General features: G+C 54.2%; 1 protein-coding gene across 9 annotated transcripts; it reads left to right on the forward strand.

Annotated features, from left to right (window-relative positions):
• The first annotated feature begins 388 nt into the window (after window positions 1-388).
• BICDL2 (BICD family like cargo adaptor 2) lies at window positions 389-24,483 on the forward strand. 9 transcript variants are annotated; one of them, XM_033236018.1, is made up of 13 exons: window positions 389-522; window positions 5,149-5,474; window positions 12,721-13,478; window positions 14,772-15,067; window positions 16,449-16,760; window positions 21,143-21,358; window positions 21,455-21,571; window positions 21,673-21,819; window positions 22,541-22,735; window positions 22,851-23,000; window positions 23,456-23,586; window positions 23,818-23,938; window positions 24,013-24,483. In XM_033236018.1, exons 5-13 carry the CDS (start codon window positions 16,479-16,481, stop codon window positions 24,178-24,180), a joined length of 1,527 nt encoding a protein of 508 aa, XP_033091909.1. In that variant the 5' UTR covers window positions 389-522; window positions 5,149-5,474; window positions 12,721-13,478; window positions 14,772-15,067; window positions 16,449-16,478; the 3' UTR covers window positions 24,181-24,483. The 9 variants fall into 9 exon arrangements, with proteins under 9 accessions (XP_033091909.1, XP_033091910.1, XP_033091913.1 ...); XM_033236019.1 differs by having other exon boundaries at window positions 12,721-13,001; window positions 13,342-15,067; XM_033236022.1 differs by having other exon boundaries at window positions 12,721-15,067; window positions 21,146-21,358.
• Window positions 24,484-24,495: the final 12 nt, after the last annotated feature.

Consider the following 24,495-nt stretch of genomic DNA (forward strand, 5'->3'; position numbering starts at 1 on the left):
CTGCGCGGCCTGGGGGAGGGCGGCCCGGGCCTCCGACTCAGCCAGCCCTCCCCATCCCTGTATCCTGCCCCGCTCCATCCCCCCAGGACCGGTGCTGCGGGTTGTCTGAGAGCCGGGGGGATTTCCGGGCAGCAGGAGGCTGGGAAGGAAGCCTCCTTCCCTGCGGGGTCCCGGTCCGCCCTCCGCCCCGCCAGCTCCAGCTGTGCGCGGTTGCAGCTGCCCGAGGGCCGGATACTCCGTCCCCCAACCCACGTGGGCTGCGCGCGGGACTCGGCCTGGGCAAGGCGGGGGTTTGGGCCCGTCTAGATCCCGGGAACAGGAGCTGCTCTGCGACTGCGCCTGTCTCCCCAGGTGCCGGACATTTAAATGCAGCAACCACTACGCGGAAGCCGCAGCGCCGGCCAGTCCCAGGAGCCGGGGACAGGGGAGTGAGTGGGCAGGGGAGATCCGGGAAGCTGAGACCTGGGGGTCTGCGAGCCGCCCCCTTCCGCGCCGAGAGCACCGGGCTAGGAGGCCGAACAGGTGGGGAAGGAACTGGAGGAAGCGGGCGGGAGGCTTCCTGGGGAGGGCGGGTGGGCGAGTGTGTTACTAACTGCTCAGTCCTGGAGCAGCTGAGGGGCACCCGCCAGGGCTGCTCACAAAATAAACAGCGAGCAGGATGCGGAGCTGGAGATGCAAAGGCAAACACTGCGATCCAGCGCCGGCTCGCAGGGGCCGCCAGAAAAAAACACCACAGACTGGGAGGCTCAATCAGAAGTTTACGTTCTCACAATTCTGGAAGCTGGAAGGCCAAGATCAAGGTGCCTGCGGGGCTGGTTTCTCCTGAGGCCTCCTCCTGGGCGTGCAGATGGGCGTCCTCTTGCTGTTCCCGTAGACGGTCCCCTGTGCCTGCACACCTCAGAGGTCTCAACCTCTTTTTATTTTTATTTTTTTTGAGACGGAGTCTTGCTCTGTTGCCCATGCCGGATTGCAGTGGTGCGATCTCGGCTCACTGCAAACTCCGCCTCCCGGGTTCACGCCATTCTCCTGCCTCAGTCTCCGAGTACCTGGGACTACAGGCACTTGCCACCAGGCGCGGCTAATTTTTTGTATGTTTAGTAGAGACGGGGTTTCACCGTGTTAGCCAGGATGGTCTCGATCTCCTGACCTCGTGATCCGCCCTCCTGGGCCTCCCAAAGTGGTGGGATTACAAGCGTGAGCCACCGCCCCGGCCATCGACCTCTTGTAAAAAGTCAGTCATGTTACAAGGGACCACCCTAAAAGCCTCATTTTAACTTAATCACTTTTTGATCAGCTCTATCTCCAACTACAATCACATTCTGAGGTATTGAGGCTTTAACATACAAATTGTTCTTCTCTCTCTGGTGTTTTTGTTTGTTTTGTTTTGTTTTTTGTTTGTCTGTTGGTTTTGAGCTGGGGTCTTGCTCTGTCTCCCACGCTAGAGTGCAGTGGTGTGATCATGGCTCACTGCATCCTCACACTTCTAGGCCGGAACAGTCCTCCTGTCTCAGCCTCCCAAGTAGCTGGGACTGCTGGCCCAAGCCACCATGCCCATCTTTTTTCTTTCTTTTTTTTTTCTGGTAGAGATGGGGCCTACCTGTGTTGCTCAGGGGTTTCTTGAACTCCTAGGCTCAACCAGTTCTCCTGCCTCAGGCTCCCAAAGTGCTAGGATTACAGGCGTGAGCCACCATCCCAGGTTCAACATAGGAATGTTGACAGGGCACAATTTATTCCATAACAGATCCCATGTTTGTCATCAGATTGGCAAAATTTTGAAGTCTGACAATGCCAAGTATTGGACAGGTGGGCCCAGATGAAATTTGTTCTGTAGCCAGGTGTGTGGTGACTCACACCTATAATCCCAGTACTTTGGGAGGCCAAGGCAGGAGGATCCTTTGAGGCCTGGAATTTGAGGAAGACCCAGCCTGAGCGACATACTGAGACCCTATTTCTACCAAAAACGGAAAGAAATAAATTGATGCTCTGCAGGAGAGGCAGCATTTGTTCATATAGAAATAAAATAAATCAATAAAAAGAAATTCACTCTCTGCAGATAGAAGCATGTTTTGTGATTTACCCTATGTCCCAAATTTGGTTCAGATTAGAGACTAATAAGGCCACAAGCACACCAAGAGAATAAGAAGAGTTTGATTACTCAACGATGAGGCTTTCTGGGAGAGCAGAGTGGGCTTCCAGGCAGCTCTGAAAGTGGTTTGAGAGAGCAAGGAGGGTTTTGTTGTTGTTTTGTGTGTGTGTGTGTGTGTGTGTGTGGTTTTTTTTTTTTTTTTAATGGAGCCTCACTCTGTCGCCCAGGCTGGAGTGCAGTGGCACGATCTGGGCTCACTGCACCCTCCGTCTCCCAGGTTCAAGTAATTCAAGGAGGGGCTTTTATTGTTGTTAGGGGATAAAGTGGGATGAAGGTCCCTTCCAACCAGCCATGGCTTTCCTAATTTAAATTTCTCTGTAGTGCAAGGGAGAGAGCACCAGGGCCTTCGGATTAGCTTGCCAAGATGTGGGCACAAGGAGAAGAGAGGCAGGGGCTTTAAAGCTGCCAGCTGTAAAACATCAGAAAGGGAGTCAGATACTTTATACCTAGTATAAATTAAAGCCTATGCGTTAGGCCAGGCATGGTGGCTCATGCCTGTAATCCCAGCACTTTGGGAGGCCAACACAGGCAGATCACTTGGGCCCTGGCGTTTGAGACCAGCCTGGACAATATAGTGAGACCCTGTCTCTACAAAAAATACACAAATTAGCTGGGAATGGTGGTGCACACCTATAGTGCCAGCTACTTGGTAGGCTGAGGCGGGAAGATAACCTGTGTCCGGGACATTGAGGCTGCAGTGAGCTGTTCCTGCACCACTGCGCTCCAGCTAAGTGACAGAGTGAGACTCTGTCTTAAAAACAAATAAGCCGGCCGGGCGCGGTGGCTCAGGCCTGTAATCCTAGCACATTGGGAGGCCAAGGCGGGTGGATCACGAGGTCAGGAGATCAAGACCATCCTGGCCAACACGGTGAAACCCCGTCTCTACTAAAAAGACAAAAAAATTAACCGGGCGTGGTGGCGGGCACCTGTAGTCACAGCTACTTGGGAGGCTGAGACAGGAGAATGGCGTGAACCTGGGAGGCGGAGCTTGCAGTGAGCCGAGACTGCGCCACTGTACTCTAGCCTGGGTGACAGAGGGAGACTCCATCTCAAAAAATAAATAAATAAAATAAAAATAAAACAATAAAATAAGTAAGCCAGGCAAGGTGGCTCACGCCTGTAATCCCAGCACTTTGGGAGGCGGAGGTGGGTGGATCACTTGAGGCCAGGAGTTCCAGACCAGCCTGGCCAACGTGGCGAAACCGCATCTCTACTAAAAGTACAAAAAATGAGCCATATGTGGTGGCACTCACCTGTAATCCCAGCTACTGGTGAGGCTGAGGCAGGAGAATCACTTGAACCCGGGAGGTGGAGGTTGCAGTGAGCCAAGATCACACCACTATACTCCAGCCTGGGCAACAGAGCACGACTCTATCTTGAAATAAATGAATAAATAAATAAAAATATGCAGGCACAATGGCGTGTGCCTGTAGTCCCATCTACTTGAGAGGCTAGGGTGAGAGGATCACTTGAGCCAGGGAGATGAAGGCTGCAATGAGCCATGATCATGCCACTGCATTCCAGCCTCAGTGACAGTGAAAGACCCTCTCTCAAGAAAATAATAATAAAATATGAAGATAATACGTGTGCTTTGAAAACCAGCTTGGCCATACTGACTAGCGTCAAAGGGCCGGGCATCTGTGATCAGGATGGCTGCCATTCCTTTGCTACTCCCTCTCAGTAGAGGTGGAATCTCATCCTCTCTGCCTGAGCCTGGGCGGGCCTCAGTGCCTCCCTTGACCAGAAGAATGGTGTAGAAGTGATGGTTCTAGGACCTCCAAGGTAGGTCTTAAGAAGCCTTACAGCTTCTACCAAAGCCTTCCGGAACCTCACATTAGAAGAAGTCGGCCATGATATAGGAAGTCTGGGACAGACCTACTGTGAGGAGGTCCAGGCAGGCCACATGCAGAGGCTGTGTGGAAAGCGAAATGCTGCCGGGCCCCGCTGATCCAGCCATCCAGCCCAGGCACTCGACATGGGCGTAAACAGCCCTAGCCACGTCTCCCTGCAACTTAATGAGATCATGGCAGCAAGAACTGCCCAACACAACTCAACCTGCCTGCAAAACTGAGAGAGAGAAAAGCCAATTGTCTTTTTATTTATTATTTATTTTGAGGCAGAGTCTCCCTCTGTCATCCAGGCTGGAGTACAGTGGCGCAATCACAGCTCACTGCAGCCTTCACCTCCTGGGCTCAAGTAATCCTCCATCTTAGCCCCCAAGTAGCTGAGACTATACACATGCACCACCATGCTCAGTTAATTTTTATAGAGATGGGGTCTCATTGGCCAGGTGTGGTGGCTCATGCCTGTAATCCCAACACTTTGGGAGGCCAAGGTGGTCAGATCACAAGACCAAGAGATCGACACCATCCTGGCCAACATGGTGAAACCACGTCTCTACTAAAAAAAACGAAAATTAGCTGGGCATGGTCGTGTGTACCTGTAGTCCCAGCTACTTGGAAAGCTGAGGCAGGAGAATTACTTGAACCCAGAAGGTGGAGGTTGCAGTGAGCTGAGATCGTGCCACTGCCCTCCAGCCTGGCAACAAAGTGAGATTCCGTATCAAAAAAAAAAAGAGAGAGAGACGGGGTCTCACTATGTTGCCCGGGCTGGTCTTAAACTCCCGGGCTTAAGTGATTCTCCTGCCTCAGTCTCCCATAGTGCTGAGATTACAGGAATGAGCCACTGCTCCTGGCCACAAACTGTTGTCATAAGCCTGTAAATTGTGGAGTAGTGATGCCACAAGAGATTACTGGAACTCTCACCCACTAATTTGACTTCTAGGTGGTGACAGAGTGAGAATTCCGCCTGTGTGTCCATGGAGATCTATGTACAAGGATGTTCCCTCATACTCCTATGAGAAATGGGAGTGGAGAAATAGTGGGAGTTTGTTTTTATCATATTACGTTCTTTATGTTTGTTTGTTTGCTTTTATTTATTATTTTTTGTGTTTTGGGGGGGTTGTTTTTGTTTTTTCATCTTTTTGTTTTGTTTTTTTCTAGGAGTTTAAACATTGGATGGGTTACTATGCAGTGGTTAATAAACACAAGCTCAACCCAGATGCATCATCCTGGATACATCTCAGGAATAATTTTTTTTTTTTCTTAGACAGGGTCACGCTCTGACACCCATGCTGGAGTCCAGTGGCGCAATCACAGCTCACTGCAGCCTCGGACTCCTGGGCTCGATTGATACTCCTGCCTTGGCCTCCCAAAGCATTGAGATTACAGGAACAAGGCACTGCACCTGGTCTCAGAAACATTTTAGAAACAACTGTCTGAATTATTCAAAACATGTGAATGCCCTGAAAGACACAGAAGAAGGCAAGGTGACTAACCCCGTCTCTACTAAAAATACAAAAAATTAGCTAGGCGTTGTGGCGGGTGCCTGTAGTCCCACCTACTGGGGAGACTAAGGCAGGAGAATTGTGTGAGCCCGGGAGGCAGAGCTTCTGAACCGAGATCACACCACTGCACTCCAGCCTGGGCGACAGAGCAAGACTCCGTCTTAAAAAAAAAGAAACACTAGGCCGGGCGCGGTGGCTCAAGCCTGTAATCCCAGCACTTTGGGAGGCCAAGACGGGCGGATCACGAGGTCAGGAGATCGAGACCATCCTGGCTAACACGGTGAAACCCCGTCTCTACTAAAAATACAAAAAAAAAAAACTAGCCGGGCGAGGTGGCGGCGCCTGTAGTCCCAGCTACTCGGAGGCTGAGGCAGGAGAATGGCGTAAACCCGGAGGCGGAGCTTGCAGTGAGCTGAGATCCGGTCACTGCACTCCAGCCCAGGCGACAGAGCGAGACTCCGTCTCAAAAAAAAAGAAAGACTAAATAAAAATGACAGCTAAAGGCCGGGTACAGTGGCTCATGCCTGTAATCCCAGCACTTTGGGAGGCCGAGGCGGGCAGATCACGAAGTCAGGAGATCAAGACATCCTGGCTAACACAGTGAAACCCTGTCTCTACTAAAAATACAAAAAAAGTAGCCGGGCGTTGTGGTGGGCACCTGTAGTCCCAGCTACTTGGGAGGTTGAGGCAGGAGAATGGCATGAACCCGGGAGGTGGAGCTTACAGTGAGCCGATATCGTGCCACTGCACTCCAGCCTGAGCGACAGAGCAAGACTCTGTCTCAAAAAAAAAAAAAAAAAAAAAAGATGGCTAAATGAAATATATGACCTTGGATTGGATCCTGGATTTTTAATTGTTTTCTTTTGAGACAGAGCCTTGCTCTGTCACCCAGGCTACAATGTGGTGATGCCATCTTGGCTTACTGCAGCCTCCGCCTCCCAGGTTCAAGCGATTCTCCTGCCTCAACCTCCGGATTAGCAGGGGTTATGGGTGTATACCACTACACCTGGCTAATTTTTTGTTTGTTTGTTTGTTTTGAGACGGAGTCTCGCTCTGTCGCCCAGGCTGGAGTGTCGTGGCACGATCTGGGCTCACTGCAAGCTCCGCCTCCTGGGTTCACGCCATTGTCCTGCCTCAGCCTCCCGAGTAGCTGGCACTACAGGCACCCGCCACTACGCCCAGCTAATTTTTTGTATTTTTAGTAGAGATGGGGTTTCACTGTGTTAGCCAGGATGGTCTCGATCTCCTGACCTCATGATCCACCCACCTCGGCCTCCCAAAGTGCTGGGATTACAGGCGTGAGCCACTGCGCCTGGCGTAATTTTTGTATTTTTAGTAGAGATGGGGTTTCACCATGTTGGTCAGGCTGGTCTTGAACTCCTGACCTCAGGTGATCCACCCACCTGGGCCTCCCAAAGTGCTGGGATTATAGGCGTGAGCCACCACACCTGGCCTGGATCCTGGACTTTTTAAAAAGTAATCTAAAAAGGGCATTCCTAGGCCGGGCGCGGTGGCTCAAGCCTGTCATCCCAGCACTTTGGGAGGCCGAGACGGGCGGATCACGAGGTCAGGAGATCGAGACCATCCTGGCTAACACAGTGAACCCCGTCTCTACTAAAAATACAAAAAACTAGCCGGGCGAGGTGGCGGGCGCCTGTAGTCCCAGCTACTCGGGAGGCTGAGGCAGGAGAATGGCATAAACCCAGGAGGCGGAGCTTGCAGTGAGCTGAGATCCGGCCACTGCACTCCAGCCTGGGCGACAGAGCCAGACTCTGTCTCAAAAAAAAAAAAAAAAAAAAAAAAAAAGGGCATTCCTGGGAACATTTGAACATGGGCTGTATATTAGATACGGTCATTGTATGTATTTTACCAGTGTTCACTTTTTTGAATGAGATAATGTTCGAGATTATGTAGGAGAACATCCTTATCCTAGGGAGATGCCAGCTGAAGTAGCCAATGGTTTAGCAAAATGTTTATGGGTGTGTGTAGTCTGAAAGGAACATAATGCAAAATCTAATAGAATATTCACCGTTGTAAGCCTACTTGGAGGCTATTCATTGCATTATTCCTGCAACTTTTCTTTTCTTTTTTTAGAGACAAGAGACAGGGTCTTGCTGGCTGGCGAGGTAGTTCATTCCTGTAATCCTAGCTCTTTGAGAGGCCGAGGTGGGTGGATTACATGAGGTCAGAAGTTCAAGACTAGCCTGGCAAACATGGTGAAACCGCATCTCTACTAAAAATACAAAAATTAAGGCCGGGCGCGGTGGCTCAAGCCTGTAATCCCAGCACTTTGGGAGGCCGAGACGGGCGGATCATGAGGTCAGGAGATCGAGACCATCCTGGCTAACACGGTGAAACCCCGTCTCTACTAAAAAATACAAAAAACTAGCCGGGCGAGGTGGCGGGCGCCTGTAGTCCCAGCTACTCGGGAGGCTGAGGCAGGAGAATGGCGTAAACCCAGGAGGCGGAGCTTGCAGTGAGCTGAGATCCGGCCACTGTGCTCCAGCCTGGGCGACAGAGTGAGACTCTGTCTCAAAAAAAAAAAAAAAAAAATTAGGCCGAGTGCGGTGGCTCACACCTGTAATCTCATCACTTTGGGAGGCCAAGGCGGGTGAATCACCTGAGGTCAGGAGTTTAAGACCAGCCTGGCCAAAATGGTGAAACCCCGTCTCTGCTAAAAATACAAAAATTAGCCAGACATGGTGGCGCATGCCTGTAATCCTAGCTACTCGGGAGGCTGACGCATGAGAATCGCTTGAACCCGGGAGGCAGAGGTTGCAGTGAGCTGAGATCACACCACTGCACTCCAGCCTGGGCAACAGAGTGAGACTTTGTCTCAAAAATAATAATAATAATAATAAATACAAAAATTAGCCAGGCGTGGTGGCACGCATCTATAATCCCAGCTACTCAGGAGGCTGAAGCAGGAGAATCGCTTGAACCCAGGAGGTGGAGGTTGCAGTGAGTTGAGATCACACCATCGTACTCCAGCCTGTGCAACAGAGAGAGACTCTGTCTCAAAAAAACAAAAAACAAAAAAAAAACAGAGAGACAGGGTCTTGCTCTCTTGCTCTGACTGGAGTGCAGTAACTATTCACAGGCTCCATCACAGCACACTGCAGTCCCCCACTCCTGGAGAGTTGGAAAGAAAAAAGGAAAAAAGAAAGCAGGTTAGTGGTTACCAGAGGCTGGGGTGGGGAAAGAGATGGACTGCAAAGGGGCAAGGACAATTTTTTGGGGTGATTCATCATGATTGTGGTGGTAGTTTTGTTGCTGAATATATTTGTCAAAACTCATCAACTGAAAGACATAAAATTGATTAATTTAATTATATGTAAAGTGTTCCTTGTAGTGGGTTAAATTGCATCCCCCAAGCTGGGCACAGTGGCTCACACCTGTAATCCTGGCACTTTGGGAAGCTAAGGCCAGTGAGTTACCTGAGCTCAGGAGTTCGAGACCAGCTTGGGCAAAATGGTGAAACCCCATCTCTACTAAAATACAAATATTAGCCAGGCATGGCAGCGTGCACCTGTAATCCCAGCTACTCAGGAGGCTGAGGCAGGAGAATCGCTTAAACCTGGGAGGTGGAGGTTGCAGTGAGCCGAGATTGTGCCACTGCACTCCAGCCTGGACAACAGAGTGAGACTCCGTCTCAAAAAAAGAAAACAAAAATTGTGTCCCCCCCTAAAAAAAGATATGTACAAGTCCTAATCCCAGGTCTGCAAGAATGTGGCCTTATTTGACAATAGGATCTTGCCGGGTGCAGTGGCTCACGCCTGCAATCCCAGAACTTTGGGAGGCCAAGGCAGGCAGATCGCTTGAGCTCAGGAGTTTGAGACTAGTCTGGCAAACATTGTGAAACTCCATCTCTACTAAAAATACAAAAATTAGCTGGGCGTGGTGGCACGCATCTGTGGTCCCAGCTACTCAGGAGGCTGAGACAGGAGAACTGCTTGAACCCGGGAGACAGAGGTTGCTGTGAGCCAAGATCGCGCCACTGCTCTTCAGCCTGGGTAACAGAGCGAGACTTCATCTCAAAGGAAGAAAAGAAAAAAGAAAAATGGGGTCTTTGCAGACATAAGTTAAAAATCTCAAGATAAGATCATCCTAGATTTAGAGTGGGCCCTAAATTCAACAGCTGACATCTTTATAGAAGAGGGAAATTCAGAAGGAACCAATCCTCATTTCAGGCTTCTGGCCTCCAGAACTGTAATACAATAATTTTCTGTTGTGTAAGCCCAGTTTGTGTTTTTTGTTTGTTTGTTTCCTTTTATTGTTTGAGACAGGGTGTTGCTCTCTCATTCAGGCTGGAGTGTAGTAATGCAATCATGGCTCACTGCAGCCTCGACCTCCTGGGCTCAAGGGATCCTTCCACCTCAGCCTCCCAAGTAGCTGGGACCACCGGCATGTGCCACTAATTAGTATTTTTGTTTGTAGAGACAGGTCTTGCTCTTTTTCCCAAGCTGGTAGATATTTTGTTACATACATCAGCCCTAGGAAGCTAATACCTACCTCAATAAAGCTGATTTTTTTTTTTTTTTTTTTTTTTTTTGAGATAGGGTCTTGCCCTGTCACCCAGGCTGTAGTACAGTGGCACAATCTCAGCTCACTGCAGCCTCCATTTCCTAGACTCGAGTGATCCTCCTGCCTTAGCCCTGTGAGTAGCTGGAACTACAGGCACACACCCCTATGCCCTGCTAATTTTTGTATTTGTTTGTAGAAACGGCGTTTTGCCATGTTGCCCAGGCTGGTCTTGAACTTCTGGCCTCAAGTTATCTGCCCACCACAGCCTCCCAAAGTGTTGGGATTACAGTTGTGAGCTACTGTGCTCAGCCAAAGCTAATTTTTTTTGTTTTTTTTCTGAGACAGAGTCTTGTTCTGTCGCCCAGGCTGGAATGCAGTGGCGCATTCTCAGCACACTGCAATGTTTGTCTCCCAGGTTCAAGCGAGTCTCCTGACTCAGCCTCCGAGTAGCTGGGATTACAGGCGTGAGCCACCATGCCTGCACTAATTTTTTTTTTTTTTTTTTTAGTAAGTGGGAGAAAACACTTGGAAACATAAGCATACATAAAAAAAACAAACGAACAAAAAACCAAGTTGCAGAACAATGAATTCTGTGTGAAATATTTTATATAAAGGTTTTTACTGTTCCCAACAATACTACCTACTGTTCATGGACTTAGCATATGTCATAAAAGCCTGGAGGCACCTGGATCTGGACCCAAGTTATTTCTACCTGGTTGCTTCTAGGGAAGGGCAAGGAGCAGGGCGGGGTCCTACTGGCCTCTGGATGCCCAGCATAGACTCTCAAGGCATTGTGAGATCTGAGAAGGCTTCCCTAGGGACGACCCCTCCTCAACTCCCAGCCAAGACTCAGAAACCCCCAGGGCTCAGCGGGTGGATGGAAAGGCGGGGAGGGCATTCCAAACTAAGCACCTGGGAAGCTGGCTTGTTTGGGCTGGAGAGCAGGTGAGGCTGGGTGATCATCCTTCCCTTTGTTTTTTTTTTTTTTGGAATGGAGTCTCGCTGTCACCCAGGCTGGAGTGCAGTGGTGCAATCTCGGTTCACTTCAACCTCTGCTGCCCGGGTTCAACTGATTCTCCTGCCTCAGCTTCCTGAGTAGCTGTGATTACAAGCGCGTGCCACCACGCCCAGCTAATTTTTATATTTTGTTTTGTTTTGTTTTTTGATTTTGTTTTTGTTTTGAGATGGAGTCTCGTTCTGTCTCCCAGGCTGGAGTGCAATGGCACGGTCTTGGCTCACTGCAACCTCCGTCTCCTGGGTTCAAGCGATTCTCATGCCTCAGCCTCCTGAGTAGCTGGGACTACAGGCGCCCGCCACCACACACGGCTTATTGTTTGTATTTTTGGTAGAGACGGGGTTTCACCGTGTTAGCCAGGATGGTCTCGATCTCCTGACCTCGTAATCCACCTGCCTCGGCCTCCCAAAGTGCTGGAATTATAGGCGTGAGCCATTGCGCCCTTCCAAATTTTGTATTTTTAGTAGAGATGGGGTTTTAGCGTCTTGGCCAGGCTGGTCTTGAGCTCCTGACCTCATGATCCACCTTCCTCGGCCTCCTAAAGTGCTGGGATTACAGGCATGAACCACCGTGCCCCGCCAATCCCTCCCTTCTTAACCAGACATGTCCCAGCCTCCCTGGGCCTTCCCTGAGGTCACTCTGTCCCTCCTATTCATCTTTCTCCTGGGATCAGCAAGAAGCCTGAGGGTGAGGCGAGGGCTGAGAGCCCCTGTGTGGTGCTGGGTGGCCAAGACTCTTAGGCCCAACAGGGAGATGGAGGCCAGGACTCCTGGGTCCAGAGGAGACTGAGGACCAGATTCAAATATACAAAGCCATGCACACTGGCTCATGCCTCCAATTCCAGCACTTTGGGAGGCCAAGGCAGGAGGATTTCTTGAGGCCAGAAGTTGAGACCAGCCTAGGCAACATAGCAAGACCAAATCTCTACACAAAATAAAAAGGTTAGCAGGGCATGGTGGCATCTGCCTGTAGTCCCAGTCACTCAGGAGGCTGAGGCAGGAGGATCGCTTGAGCCTAAGAGTTCAAGGCTGCTGTGAGCTATGATCATGCCAGTGTACTTCAACCTGGGTGACAGAGTGAGACCCTGTCTCCACAAAAAACAAAAACCACAAATTTCCCAAGAGTGACTGAGGCTGAGAGCTAGGCAAGCTGGGATGAAGGCTGTGCTATGTACCCACAGACAAATGACTTCGCCTTTCTGAGCTGGCCTCCTCACCTGTGAATGGCATGACCTCATGGGGTTGCTCTGAGGATGAAATACAGTGTGACATGCAGGTGAGTCATCTCTGGTGGCCATGCGGAGATCACCAGCAAGGACTAAGTGCTGGCACTTCACCCTCATTTAATCCTCACACCTGGCCAGGCATGGTGGCTCACACCTGTAATCCCAGCACTCTGGGAGGCCGAGGTGGGCATATCACCTGAGGTCAGCTGAAGGCCATCCTGGTCAACACAGTGAAACCCTGTCTTTACTAAAAATACAAAAATTAGCTGGGTGTGGTGGCGCATGCCTGTAATCCCAGCTACTTAGGTGCCTGAGGTGGGAGAATCGCTTGAACCTGGGAGGCAGAGGTTGCAGGGAGGCGAGATCTCACCATTGCACTCCAGCCAGGGGGACAGAGCGAGACTCTGTCTCAAAAAAAATCCTCACATCCCTATAAGCTAGGAACTATCATCCTTATTTTACAGATGGGGAAACTGAGGGCTGCAGAGGTTAATCAGCTGAAGGACACAGGCATACACATCACATCTGGTATATGGCCAACTGCATCCTGGACTGAAGCCATGTGATGCCAGCACCCATGGCCCAAGCACCTTTGCTGTACTGTTTTATTGGTTCATTTCTGGTTTATAGGTCTATACTCCCTCCCATGGCCCAGGTGAACTATGAACCTTCTGGAAGTAGGGCTGTGATCACTTCATCCCGGGATGAGCCCAGTCTGGCAGGAGACGCTTAAGATGTGCTAAGTGTGGGTGTGAGTGGGGCCAAGGGTGACTGGCATTTGGAGGGGACACTGAGCTTATATTTCCAGAGGGTCACATAGCAGCACCCGGGGAGGCTGGGATGTCTTCAGCCCTCCAGAGGCTACCAGGCTGCTCCCACAGGTGCACTGGGAGAAAGTGGCAGACTTGCTGGGCAATGTGGCTCTAAGACAAATCTCCGGCTCCCCTACTCTCTGCTGGCAGAAAACCTGTCCCAGCCCCAGGACCCAGGAGTCCCAGTTCCTAAGTCACCCCTCCAAGGAGTCCTTGCTCCCCTTTTCCCACAAGCCAAGAGTCCCAGGGCCCACCCTCCTCCTATTTTTCTAGAACCCAGGTAAGTAGCCCCCAGTCCCCCAAGACTCAGGGGTCCTGACCCCCAGCCAGAGGTGCACGGACCCACCTGACACCGGCCAGCCACAGCTGATGTGCACCGCCCCTTCTACCTCCGAACTCAGTGAGGCCAGGTGAGTAGCTGAAGTCAGCCAAGGAGTGTGTATTGCATCATGGAAATTGGCAAATGCAACCAGCAAGGGCTTCTGTTTTAACCAGGGAGCCTGTTGTTAAATGCTTACAAGCACATCGCTGCTCCCAGCCTTCCATCTGTTCTGCTCTCCAGGCCAGGAGCCCCTGTCACGAGGCCCAGGGAGCCCTGGAGTCTGGAGATAAATCGTGGCAAGACACAAGGCCATGGCTGGGGCATCACTGCTGCCCAAGCCACCTTGAGTCCCCAGTCCCAGACCTTCCCATCTCCACACCAAGGCCCCCGTCCCAGACAACAGCATGGTCCTCAGCTCTGCATAACTCAGGAACTGAGAGCACCAGGTGGACTCGGGCATGGCTCTGGGCAAGTCACTTTCACTGCCTGTGCTACAGTGTCCTTGTCTGTGGCATGGGAATCAGTAAAGAGCATGACCCTAAAGCCACACTTGTGCTGTTCACCTTCAAGTTCTGACCAGGGGACCCCAAACAAGGTGGAGGACCCCCCTGCCCCCGAGGCTCAGCTTCCTCATCTGTAAGATGGGGATGACAACAGTTCCTCCTCATCAGGTCATCATGAAAGTCAACAAGTTGAGCCGGGGCGGTGGCTCACTCTGTAATCCCAGCACTTTGGGAGGCCAAGGTGGGCGGATCACGAGGTCAGGAGTTTGAGACCAGCCTGGCCAACACATTGAAACCCCGTTTCTACTAAAAATACAAAATTAGCTGGGTGTAGTGGTGCACACCTATAGTCCTGGCTACTGGTCAGGCTGAGGCAGGAGAATCACTTGAACCCAGGAGAGGAGGCTGTTGTGAGCTGAGACGGCACCACTGTACTCCAGCCTGGGCAAGAAGAGTCAAATTCCATCTCAAAAAAAAAAAAAGTTCAACAAGTTATGCCTATAAAAGTGTTTACTTGGCCAGAAGCACTGGCTCATGCCTGTAATCCCAGCACTTTGGGAGGCTGAAGTGGGAGGATTACTTGAATCCAGGAGTTTGAGACCAACCTGGGCAACCTAGTGAAACCGCATCCCTACAAAAAGTACAAAAATTAGCCGGGCATGGTGGCATGTACCTGTAGTCCCAGTTACTGGAGAGGCTGTGGTGGGAAGATCCCTTGACCCCGGGAGGACGAGGTTGCGGTGATGGTGCCACTACACCCTAGCCTGGGTGACAGAGCAAGATCCCATCTCTAAAAACTAAAAAAGTTTACTTAGCCGAGTGCTTAAGATGTCAGATTCGGTGTTGTCGTCATTGCCAATGAGTTCCTACCCCCACAGGGCAAGGCAGTCCTGACGGCAAAGAAGCAGCGGCTACCTCAATGTAGGATCTGCACACAGTAGATGCTCAGTTAACTGGCCGGGCCGTTTGCAACCACAGCAGGATGGGCCAGTGCCCCCCACCCAGGTGGAAGCGACTCTCCCTCGACCCCGCCTGGCCATTCAGGCAGCCTGGGAGCGCCACGGCCTCTCCCGCGGCCCCGCCCCTTCACCTGTGTCGGCCGCACACCTGAAGCCGCCTCCGGAAGAGGGGACCGGAGACCGCGGGGACCTCGGAGGGAGCCCGGCGGCTTCGGGTGAGAGCCTGGGGGACGCCGAGGGCCGGGCCCCTCGAGCTTGGGGAGGGACTGGTGCGGCCGCGTCGGCAGAGAAGGTTGGGGAACCAGGGCGGGGGTAGGGGAACCGAGATCGCCGGGGAACCGGGGGCGCCGGCAGGAACTCAGCCGTCGGGGGTGAGCCCAGCCCCTTCTCCGGGCTTCCGACACCTGGGGCCAGGGATGGGGGGCGCTGGCGGCCCCAACACCTGGGCAGCTAAGTGCGGAAGGGTGGGGGAGAGGTTTCCAGGCCCGGGTCTCTCGGGTGGAGGGGGTGGGGGGAGCGGGGCCAGCGAGGGCCAAGTCAGGGAGATCCTCGGGAGCGGCCTAGGGGCGGCTGGGCTAGGACCACGGTGACACTCAGGTCCTGCGAGCAGGACTGCACATGGACATCGGGCGAGAGGAGGAGGGGGAGCACAGGTGTGTGCGCGTAGTGGGTGGAGACCCCCCTGAGGACTGGGGCTGGTAAGCCCGGTGCGTCGGGCCCTCTGACCGGAGCCCCTGAACCCCAGCCCCTAAGCAACCCTAGGGGAGCGCGGGGCTCCAGTCCCCAGGGGCGGGCCGGGAAGTAAACAGAAACTCCGAGCCGCGCTGCAGTCGGGCGGCCGGCACAACCTGTTACCTCGCCCTGATCTGGGCCCTACGCCAGGGCCCTGGGAAACTGGGGGGTTCAGGGTCAGGACTCCTGAGTTCGGAGGGGTGGGGACATGAATGCCTGAGTCCTGTGGAAAGTGGGAACTGGGTGGGAATCCTTGGTGGGGGACATTGGAGGTGGGGACCTCTGAGTCTGGAGGGTGGAGTCAAAGCACCTGCTCAGGAGGTAACAGAATGAGTGCGAGACACCTGGGAGGTCAGTAGCTGGGATCTGGGCTTCTGGTAGGGGAGGGAGCTGGATTCCTGGGGGTGAAGACACCTGAGTTCCCAAGTCTTAGGGTCCTGCATTTCTGGGAGGAGAAGGGGCTGGGCTCAACTCCAACTGCTGAGTCCCTGAGAACCTGGGTTCTGGGAACTGTCTCAGATGGCGAGGGGCTACGAGCCAAACTGCTGGGTTCTGGGAAGAGAGGGGACAGGGACCGGAGGTGGCCTGTGGCCCTGGAGCACTGGAATGAACTTTCCTGGGGACAGAGATTGTCTAGCAGAGGCCAAAGGCTGGGCAGGTCATTTCCTTCTGCTTGCTGCCTCAGTTTACCCCAGGGACATTAACGGAACTGGGTGGCCAAAACACAGGTCATTAACCCTTCGCGGCTCAGAAAGCCCTGGCTGCAGGACCTGGCAGGCTGGCAGCAGGTGGAGAATTCCTGGAGGGCCAGGTGTTGGGCGGAGGGTGAGCCCCTGTCAGACTGCAGAGTAGAGTGTCCCGCAGTCACCTGTCCCCGCAGATGCTGCAGGTGACATGAGTTCTCCAGATGGGCCCAGCTTCCCGTCGGGGCTGCTCTCTGGGGGCGCCTCTCCCAGCGGCGACGAAGGCTTCTTCCCCTTTGTGCTGGAGCGGAGGGACTCATTCCTGGGAGGGGGCCCAGGGCCTGAGGAGCCGGAGGACCTAGCCTTGCAGCTGCAGCAGAAGGAGAAAGACCTGCTATTGGCGGCGGAGCTCGGCAAGATGCTTCTGGAGCGAAATGAGGAGCTGCAGCGGCAGCTGGAGACGCTGAGCGCCCAGCACTTGGAGCGTGAGGAAGTGAGCTAGCACTGGGCCGGGTGGGTGGCCAGGTGGGCAGAGGAGGACGGGTGGGCCTGGAGAGGACAAGGGAAGGGAGTCAGGCAAAGGAAGGAGAGAGGAGCCGGGGAGGACAGCGGGGCAGGGGGAGGACTTTGGAACAGATCAGAGCTGGGCCCAGTCCCCCGGCAGTGTTGCCTAGTGGTAAATAACAGGAACTCTGGGTGCCAGGCACAGTGCCTCACACTTTGGGAGGCCAAGGCAGGAAGATCACTAGCCCAGTGTTCAAGATCAGCCTGGGCAACATAGCGAAACTCTGTCTCTACAAAAAATAAGAAAATTAGCTAGATGTGGTAGTGGCACCTGTAGTCTCAGCTACTCAGGAGGCCGAGGCAGGGGGATCACTTGATCCCAGGAATTTTAGAGTTTGAGGCTGCAGTAAGCTATGATCCACTGCACTACAGCTTGGACGACAGAGTAAGATCCTGAAAAAAAAAGAAGGAAGGAAAGAAGGAAGGAAGGAAGGGAGGAGGGAGGGAGGGAGGGAGGGAGGGAGGGAGAAAAAAAAGAAACGAAAGAAGAAAAGGAAAGGAAGGGAAGGAAAGGGAAGGGAAGGGAAGGGAAAGGAAAAAAGGCATGAATTCTCAGGCCAGGCATGGTGGCTCACACCTGTAATCCCAGCACTTTGGGAGGCTGAGGTGGCTGGATCACTTGAGGTCAGGAGTTCGAGACCAGCCTGGCCAACATGGTGAAACCCCGTCTCTACTAAAAATACAAAAAAAATTAGCCAGGCATGATGGGGTGTACCTGTAGTCCCGGCTACTTGGGAAACTGAGGCAGGAGAATCACTTGAACCTGGGAGGCAGAGGTTGCTATGAGCCAAGATCATGCCACAGCTCTCCAGCCTGGGTGACAGAGCGAGACTCCATTTCAAAAAAAAAAATAAATGATAAATAAAAAATAAAAAACTGGGTTCAGACCCTTGTCCAGCTGTGTGACCCTGGGTCAGCTGCTGGCCCTCTCTGGATCTTGTGTCTAGCTCCTCAGCAGTATAGCAGACCACCAGGCAACAGTCATGAGTGTCTACACCCTGCCTGACACTGGGCTGAGTGCTTTCCATGACTCTCCATTGATTCTTGCCCAGCCCAATGAGGCAGGAACAGTTCCCTCTGCCCAGGTTCTATTTTCGGCCAAATTCTTGCTCTGGGGCTCACATCTGGTCTCCTGAACACCCTCCTTCATCTGCTGTATTGGCCCCAACCACTGCCCTGAGCCTGACCTGGGTAGCTAACCCTCTCCACCAGGCCACCTAGAGGGCATCTCGACACAAGTGGCACTTGATTCCACACGCTCGATTCCATGCCCACATCACCTGCTGTCCCCATCCTTGCTTTTCCACTTGATGACCAGTGACCAGAGCCTGTGCACCTCCTTGGCCTCTTTCTCTCTCTCTCTCTCTTTTTTTTTTGTGTGAGACAGGGTCTCCCTCTGTCACCCAGGCTGTAGTGCAGTGGTGCAATCAAAGCTCACTGGAACCTCAACCTCACGAGCTCAAGCAATCCTCCCATCTCAGCCTCCTGAGTAGTTGGGACTACAGGCACACATGCACTACTATACCTGGCTAATTTTTGCATTTGTTGTAGAGATGGGGTCTCACCATGTTGCCCAGGCTGGTCTCAAACTCCTGGGCTCAACCAAACCACCTGCCTCAGCCTCCCAAAGTGTTGGGATTACAGGTGTGAGTCAATGCGCTCAAACTTTCTTGAATGTACAAATCCCCCCAATATCCACAAGCCCTTTTGATTCTTCTAGGCTAGACTCCAACCACTCATTTGTTGGCTCTGCAGCCTCCAAGCTCATCATAGATCACAGCCTCCATCACCTCTGCCCCAGACACTCCAGCCACCTGCTCCTGAGTCCCCAGCTTCCACTCTTTTATTATTATTATTTTTTAGATGGAATCTCACTCTGTTGCCCAGGCTGGAGTGCAGTGGTGCAATCTCAGCTCATTGCAACCTCTGCTTCCTGGGTTCAAGTGATTCTCTCACCTCAGCCTCCCGAGTAGCTGGGATTACAGGTATGTGCCACCAAGCCCATATAGTTTTTGTATTTTTAGTAGAGACGGGGTTTTACCATGTTGGCCAGGCTGGTCTCGACCTCCTGACCTCAGGTGATCCACTTGCCTCAGCCTCCGAAAGTGCTGGGATTATAGGTATGAGCCACCGCGCCTAGCCCCCAGCTTCCACCTTTGACCCCTAGAACCCATTCTCTTTTTTTTGTTTGTTTTTTTGAGACGGAGTCTCGCTCTGTCACCCAAGCTGGAGTGCACTGGCCAGATCTCAGCTCACTGCAAGCTCCGCCTCCCGGGTTCATGCCATTCTCCTGCCTCAGCCTCCCGAGTAGCTGGGACTACAGGCGCCCGCCACCTCGCCCGGCTAGTTTTTTGTATTTTTTAGTAGAGACGGGGTTTCACCGTGTTAGCCAGGATGGTCTCGATCTCCTGACCTTGTGATCCGCCCGCCTCGGCCTCCCAAAGTGCTGGGATTACAGGCTTGAGCCACCGCGCCCGGCCCTAGAGCCCATTCTCTAAGGGACAGCCCGGAATTTTCAAAAGCTGCAAATCACACCATTTCACTCCTCAACCAGAATCTCCCCCTCACACTTAGAATGAAACCGAAACTCTTCCCCAGAGCCTAAAAGTCCCGGAGAGCTGGGCTCCTCCCTGACCTCACCACAGCAACACCACCCTTTTCTCCCTCCTCCAAAAAGGGCAGCCCATCCACCCTCTCCCCCACAATGAGGGCTCTTTTCAGTTCCTCCAAGAACTCACGCTTGTTCCCTCAGGAACTTTGCACTTGCTGTCCCTTAATGCCTAGCCTTCTTTCTGGTGGCTCTTCTTGTCCTGCAGAAGTCAACTCAAACATGACATCCTCCTTTAAGGGACCCTCCACCCCCACCCCACTCCTTACTCTCCATCACTTCCTGGGTCTCTTTGCAGCCCTTACTGTCCCCCTGAAATTACCTGGCTCCGGCATGTGTCCATGTCCTCTGGACTCTAAGTTGCTTGAAGCAGTGAACTTGGTGGTCTCATGTGCTGCTGACAGCAGACCCCAGAACAAGTGGAGCTCAGAAAATATGGGAGGATTGATAGTAGTGTGGGTGAATGGACTTAGAGATATTGTGTCCAGGCCACAAGGCATCAGCAGAGCCGAATATCAGCCAGGATAATGTGACCTTGAACCTGACAGCTTAATCCTGAGGCTGTGTTGTCCCTACAGGATTTGGTTAAGAGTTCTGCTGCCTGAGTTGGCATCCCTGCTTTGTGAAGTTATTGCATGGGCTCACGCCTATAATCCCAGCACTTTGGGAGGCCCAGGAGGGTGGATTGTTTGAGACCAGGAGTTCAAGACCAGCCTGGCCAACATGGTGAAACCCCATCTCTACTAAGAAAACAAAAAAAAAATTTGCCAGGCAAGGTGGTGCACATCTGTAATCTTAGCTACTTGGGAGGCTGAGTCAGGAGAATCTCTTGAACTTGGGAGGCAGACATTGCCGTGGGCCGAGATCGTGCCACTGCACTCCAGCCTGGGCAAAAGAGTGAAGATCTTTCTCAACAAAATAATAATAAATAATAAAAACAAAAATAAATGACTGTGTGTCCTCAGGCAAGGCACTTAGCAACTATGAGCTTCAGTTTCATCTGTAAACCCAGGACGTTAGTGATTCTCCCTCTAGTGGATGAAATGAAGCAATGCAGATAAACCCCTAATGCAGGGTACCTGCCAGTCGCTGCAGTAGCTGTGGCAATTGTTACCTTCGTCCAAGCCCATCCTGCATTGAGGGCCTAGAGAGAGTGGGCCAGAAGTTAACCCCTGACTCATCCGCCTCCCCACGTTGGGCATCTGGGTGTGACAGGGCGTTTCCCCGCTGGTCAGACAGGTTTTGGGGCCGGGGTGGGGCTGACCAGGGTTAATTAGAGGGAACTGGCTAGCAGGAGCTGGGGAGGGGGCTGGGCAGAGTCCAGGCCTCCAGAGCCCCTGGGACACAGCAGGTGTGTGCTGCCATGGGCCGGGGCTTGAACTCTGCCAGACTCAGGCGCCAAAAACGGCGCTTGCGACCTCGGGTCCAGAAGCCCAGGCAGCAGCTGGAGGTGAGTGGTCATCAGAGAGCCCCATCCCCACCCTTGCCCTGGGCCCACGCGTCCTGTCTGCCCGGAACCTTCCCTCTAAATCTCTGGGTCTTGCTCTTCCTCCCTCACTCTCCCTTGCTTTTGTGTCTATCTTGGACACAAGGCCCCCTTAGGCTTTCTCCCTAGGTGTCTGTTTCTCCATCCCCATCTCTCTGTGCCTGCCCAGTCTCATTGGTGCCTCTCTGCCTCTGTCCCTCTGCCCTGGCCCCCACAGCAGCTCCAGCAGGAGAACCATGAGCTCCGGCGAGGCCTGGCAGCCCGAGGAGCCGAGTGGGAGGCCAGGGCCGTGGAGCTGGAGGGGGACGTGGAGGCCCTGCGGGCCCAGCTCGGGGAGCAGCGCTCGGAGCAGCAGGACAGTGGGCGAGAACGGGCACGGGCCCTCAGTGAGCTCAGTGAGCAGAACCTCCGGCTCAGCCAGCAGCTGGCTCAGGTGGACAAGGTGGAGGAGGATGCCTTGGTACCCAGTGGGGAGTGGGGGCGTGGGACGTGGTGCTGAGGCTCCTCTGCCCCCTTTCCACCTCCTCAGGCCTCCCAGACTGAGCAGGAACTTCAGAGGGAACTGGACACCCTTCGGGGACAGTGCCAGGCTCAGGCACTGGCTGGGGCAGAGCTGAGGACGCGGCTGGAGAGTCTGCAGGGGGAAGTGAGTTTCAGCTGGGGCTGGGGGATTGTCTGAGCCAAAACAGCCAGGCTGGGGGCTGGGAGGGGGCTGCCCCCCTCCCCAGCTCTCAGGCCTTTCCCCAGAACCAGATGCTGCAGAGCCGCCGGCAGGACCTGGAGGCCCAGATCCAAGGCCTGCGTGAGGAGGTGGAGAAGGGCCAGGGCCGACTGCAGACCATGCACGAGGAGTTGCTGCTGCTGAGGCGGGAGCGGCGGGAGCACAACCTGGAGGTGACCTGCAGGGCTAGGGGATACAACTGCCTGGACCCTTAGCAATGCCTTCAGGGTTTTCTGGGATTTGAGGCCAGAGCTGGATCACTGGGAGGTCCAGAGGCTGGCCCACAAGAGCATGGGCCTTAGCCTATGGGCAAGTGGGAGCCACGGAAGGCTGTTGAGCAGGGGAGGCATGCTCTTAGAATATATCAGAGCCTGGCAGCTGAAAGGGCAGGGAGGGGGCTGATGCCAGAGCTCAAGCCAGGAATGACAGCCCCTAGACCATGGCTGGGCAATGGAGATGGAGAAAAAGAAATGAAAAGAGGACGCGGGGTCTGATGTTAGAGATCAAAGGAGTCTGCACTTTGGGGTCAGCTTGCCTGCCTTCGCATCCCAGTTCCCCTTTTTACTACTGTGGGACAAGCAGCCTCAGTAGCGCCGATAAATGCTGCATGAAACAATTAGTGAATGAGGAGGTAGACTGGGCAGGGGAGGGAATGGGGCTCCTCGAGGTGGGGCCCTGCTTTATAGGCGAGGAAATTGTGTGTCTGCTGAGGGAGGTGCATGGCCCAAGGCGCCCAGCGATCCAGGAACGGGAACAGCCTGGGCCGATGGGGTGCGGGGCCCTCCGCGGCGCCCCCGCGTGGACATGCCGCGGGATGCCGGCGCTGGGTGCGTCCCACTGACCACCTGCGCTTCCGCTGACCACCTGCGCTTCCGTCTGCGGGACCGTCCACAGCTGGAACGCGCACGGTCCGAGGCCGGGGAGGCGCTGAGCGCCCTGCGGAGGCTGCAGCGGCGCGTCTCCGAACTGGAGGAGGAGTCACGCCTCCAGGACGCCGACGTGTCAGGTGCCTCGTTGCAGTCAGAACTGGCCCACAGCCTCGAGGACGGCGACCAGGGCCAGAGCACCGAAGCACGCGGAGACACCCCGGTGAGCTTGTGGGCCCTCAGTCCCCTTACCTGTGCCATCGAGAGGGTCGCAGGCTCCGCCTTTCCTCCTTTCCCTAATAGACTTCACACCACTAACCCGTTTCTTTGGCCCACAGACCACCCGGTCCCCAAAGACCCGAGAGGCGTCCAGTCCCCAGCCTTCACCCCCAGAAGAGAGCTTAGAGCCCCCCAAGAAGCGAACATCCCTCAGCCCAGCGGAGATACTGGAGGAGAAGGAGGCGGAAGTGGCCAAGCTGCAAGATGAGGTGGGGGAGAGGGCACTGTGCTGGATGCAGGGCCCCTCTAGCTGTCAGTTTCTGTCTCCTATGTCCACCTCTCAGCCTTTGCCCACTAAGCCCTCCCTATACCTGGATCGGTCTTCATCTCAACAAACTTACTTCAAGAGCCAGCCTGCATGCCACCTCCTCCAGGAAGACTTCCTGGACAGCACCTGCCCGCTTAGTTCCACTTCCAATGCTTCTCCCTGCATCCCTCCTGCAGGGTTATACCACTCCAACTAACCCAGCTCCACCCCAACCTGCACCAGCCTGAGGGTCTCAGAGGGCTCATCTTGGAGTCTCCAGCACAGGGCCACAGCTGCCTGGGGTGTCTGTCGCAGGCAGAGGAGGGCTAGGGAAAGCCAGAGTCCGGGCTGCTGGGAGAATCAGGGACTGAAAGGCCCATTGGCCCATCTGCCGCACGGCCCCTCCTCTGCTCACAGATCTCGCTGCAGCAGGCAGAGCTGCAGTCCCTGCGGGAAGAGCTGCAGAGGCAGAAGGAGCTGCGGGCGCAGGAAGACCCTGGGGAGGCCCTGCACAGTGCCCTCTCAGACCGGGACGAGGCCGTGAACAAGTAAGCGTCAAGCCATCCGCCACCACCCCAGCGCCCTCTGGGCCCTCCTGGGCTCCTGATTCCTCTTCTGATACGGGTTATAACGATCCCCACTCCCGCCCAGGGGCCCACTGACCTCCTTGATCTAGGTGTTGGCAGCCCTCCTCCCGTCTGGGTCCAGAATTCCCCCGCCACCCCGGCTCCCTGAAGCCCTAGCGCCCTCAAACGCGTCGTCCGCCCCTCCCCGCCTAGGGCCCTGGAGCTGTCCCTGGAGCTCAACCGCGTCTCGCTGGAGCGAGACTCCCTGTCCCGGGAGCTGCTGCGCGCCATCCGCCAGAAGGTGGCGCTCACGCAGGAGCTGGAGGCCTGGCAGGTGAGGGGCGGGGTCCGTGTGCGGAGGAGGGCAGGGGGCGGGACCGGTGCTGAACCGACGACGGCCTCCCGCAGGACGACATGCAGGTGGTGATCGGGCAGCAGCTGCGCTCACAGCGCCAGAAGGAACTGAGCGCCGCCGCGTCGTCGTCGACCCCGCGCCGTGCTGCGCCCCGCTTCTCGCTGCGCCTGGGCCCCGGGCCCGCCGGTGGCTTTCTCAGCAACCTCTTCCGAAGGACCTGACGGCTGGGCCCAGGGGCTGCCCTTGCCCACTTAGGGGCTCACTTTCCTGTTCTGGCCAATTAAGCGACAGGGCCTGGATTGTCTTCCAAAAGGAGCTGATGCCCTCCCCACCCCAGAATGCTGGGCAAGGGCTCATCGGGAGCAGGGGCCAGCTTGTGGGGCAGGAGCCTCAGGTGGGTGGCAGGGGCAGGTGAACAGAGCTATTTTCCGAATCAATATAGGTCTATCTTTTCTAGGGCAGGGATGGGGCTGGGTATTTATGTATCAAGATGGGACAGAGTAATATATAAATCACTCCACCGATTTGGCCTCCAT

Source organism: Trachypithecus francoisi, unplaced genomic scaffold (assembly GCF_009764315.1).
Source record: "Trachypithecus francoisi isolate TF-2019V2 unplaced genomic scaffold, Tfra_2.0 Lachesis_group15, whole genome shotgun sequence".
Classification (NCBI taxonomy): domain Eukaryota; kingdom Metazoa; phylum Chordata; class Mammalia; order Primates; family Cercopithecidae; genus Trachypithecus; species Trachypithecus francoisi.

Coding starts and splice junctions, on each gene's coding strand:
- BICDL2 (XM_033236020.1), top strand. CDS start 16,479: ATGAGTTCTCCAGATGGGCCCAGCTTCCCGTCGGGGCTGCTCTCTGGG. Junction 21,359..21,454: donor TCAGCCAGCAGCTGGCTCAG/GTGGACAAGGTG, acceptor CCACCTCCTCAG/GCCTCCCAGACTGAGCAGGA. Junction 23,939..24,012: donor AGGAGCTGGAGGCCTGGCAG/GTGAGGGGCGGG, acceptor GGCCTCCCGCAG/GACGACATGCAGGTGGTGAT.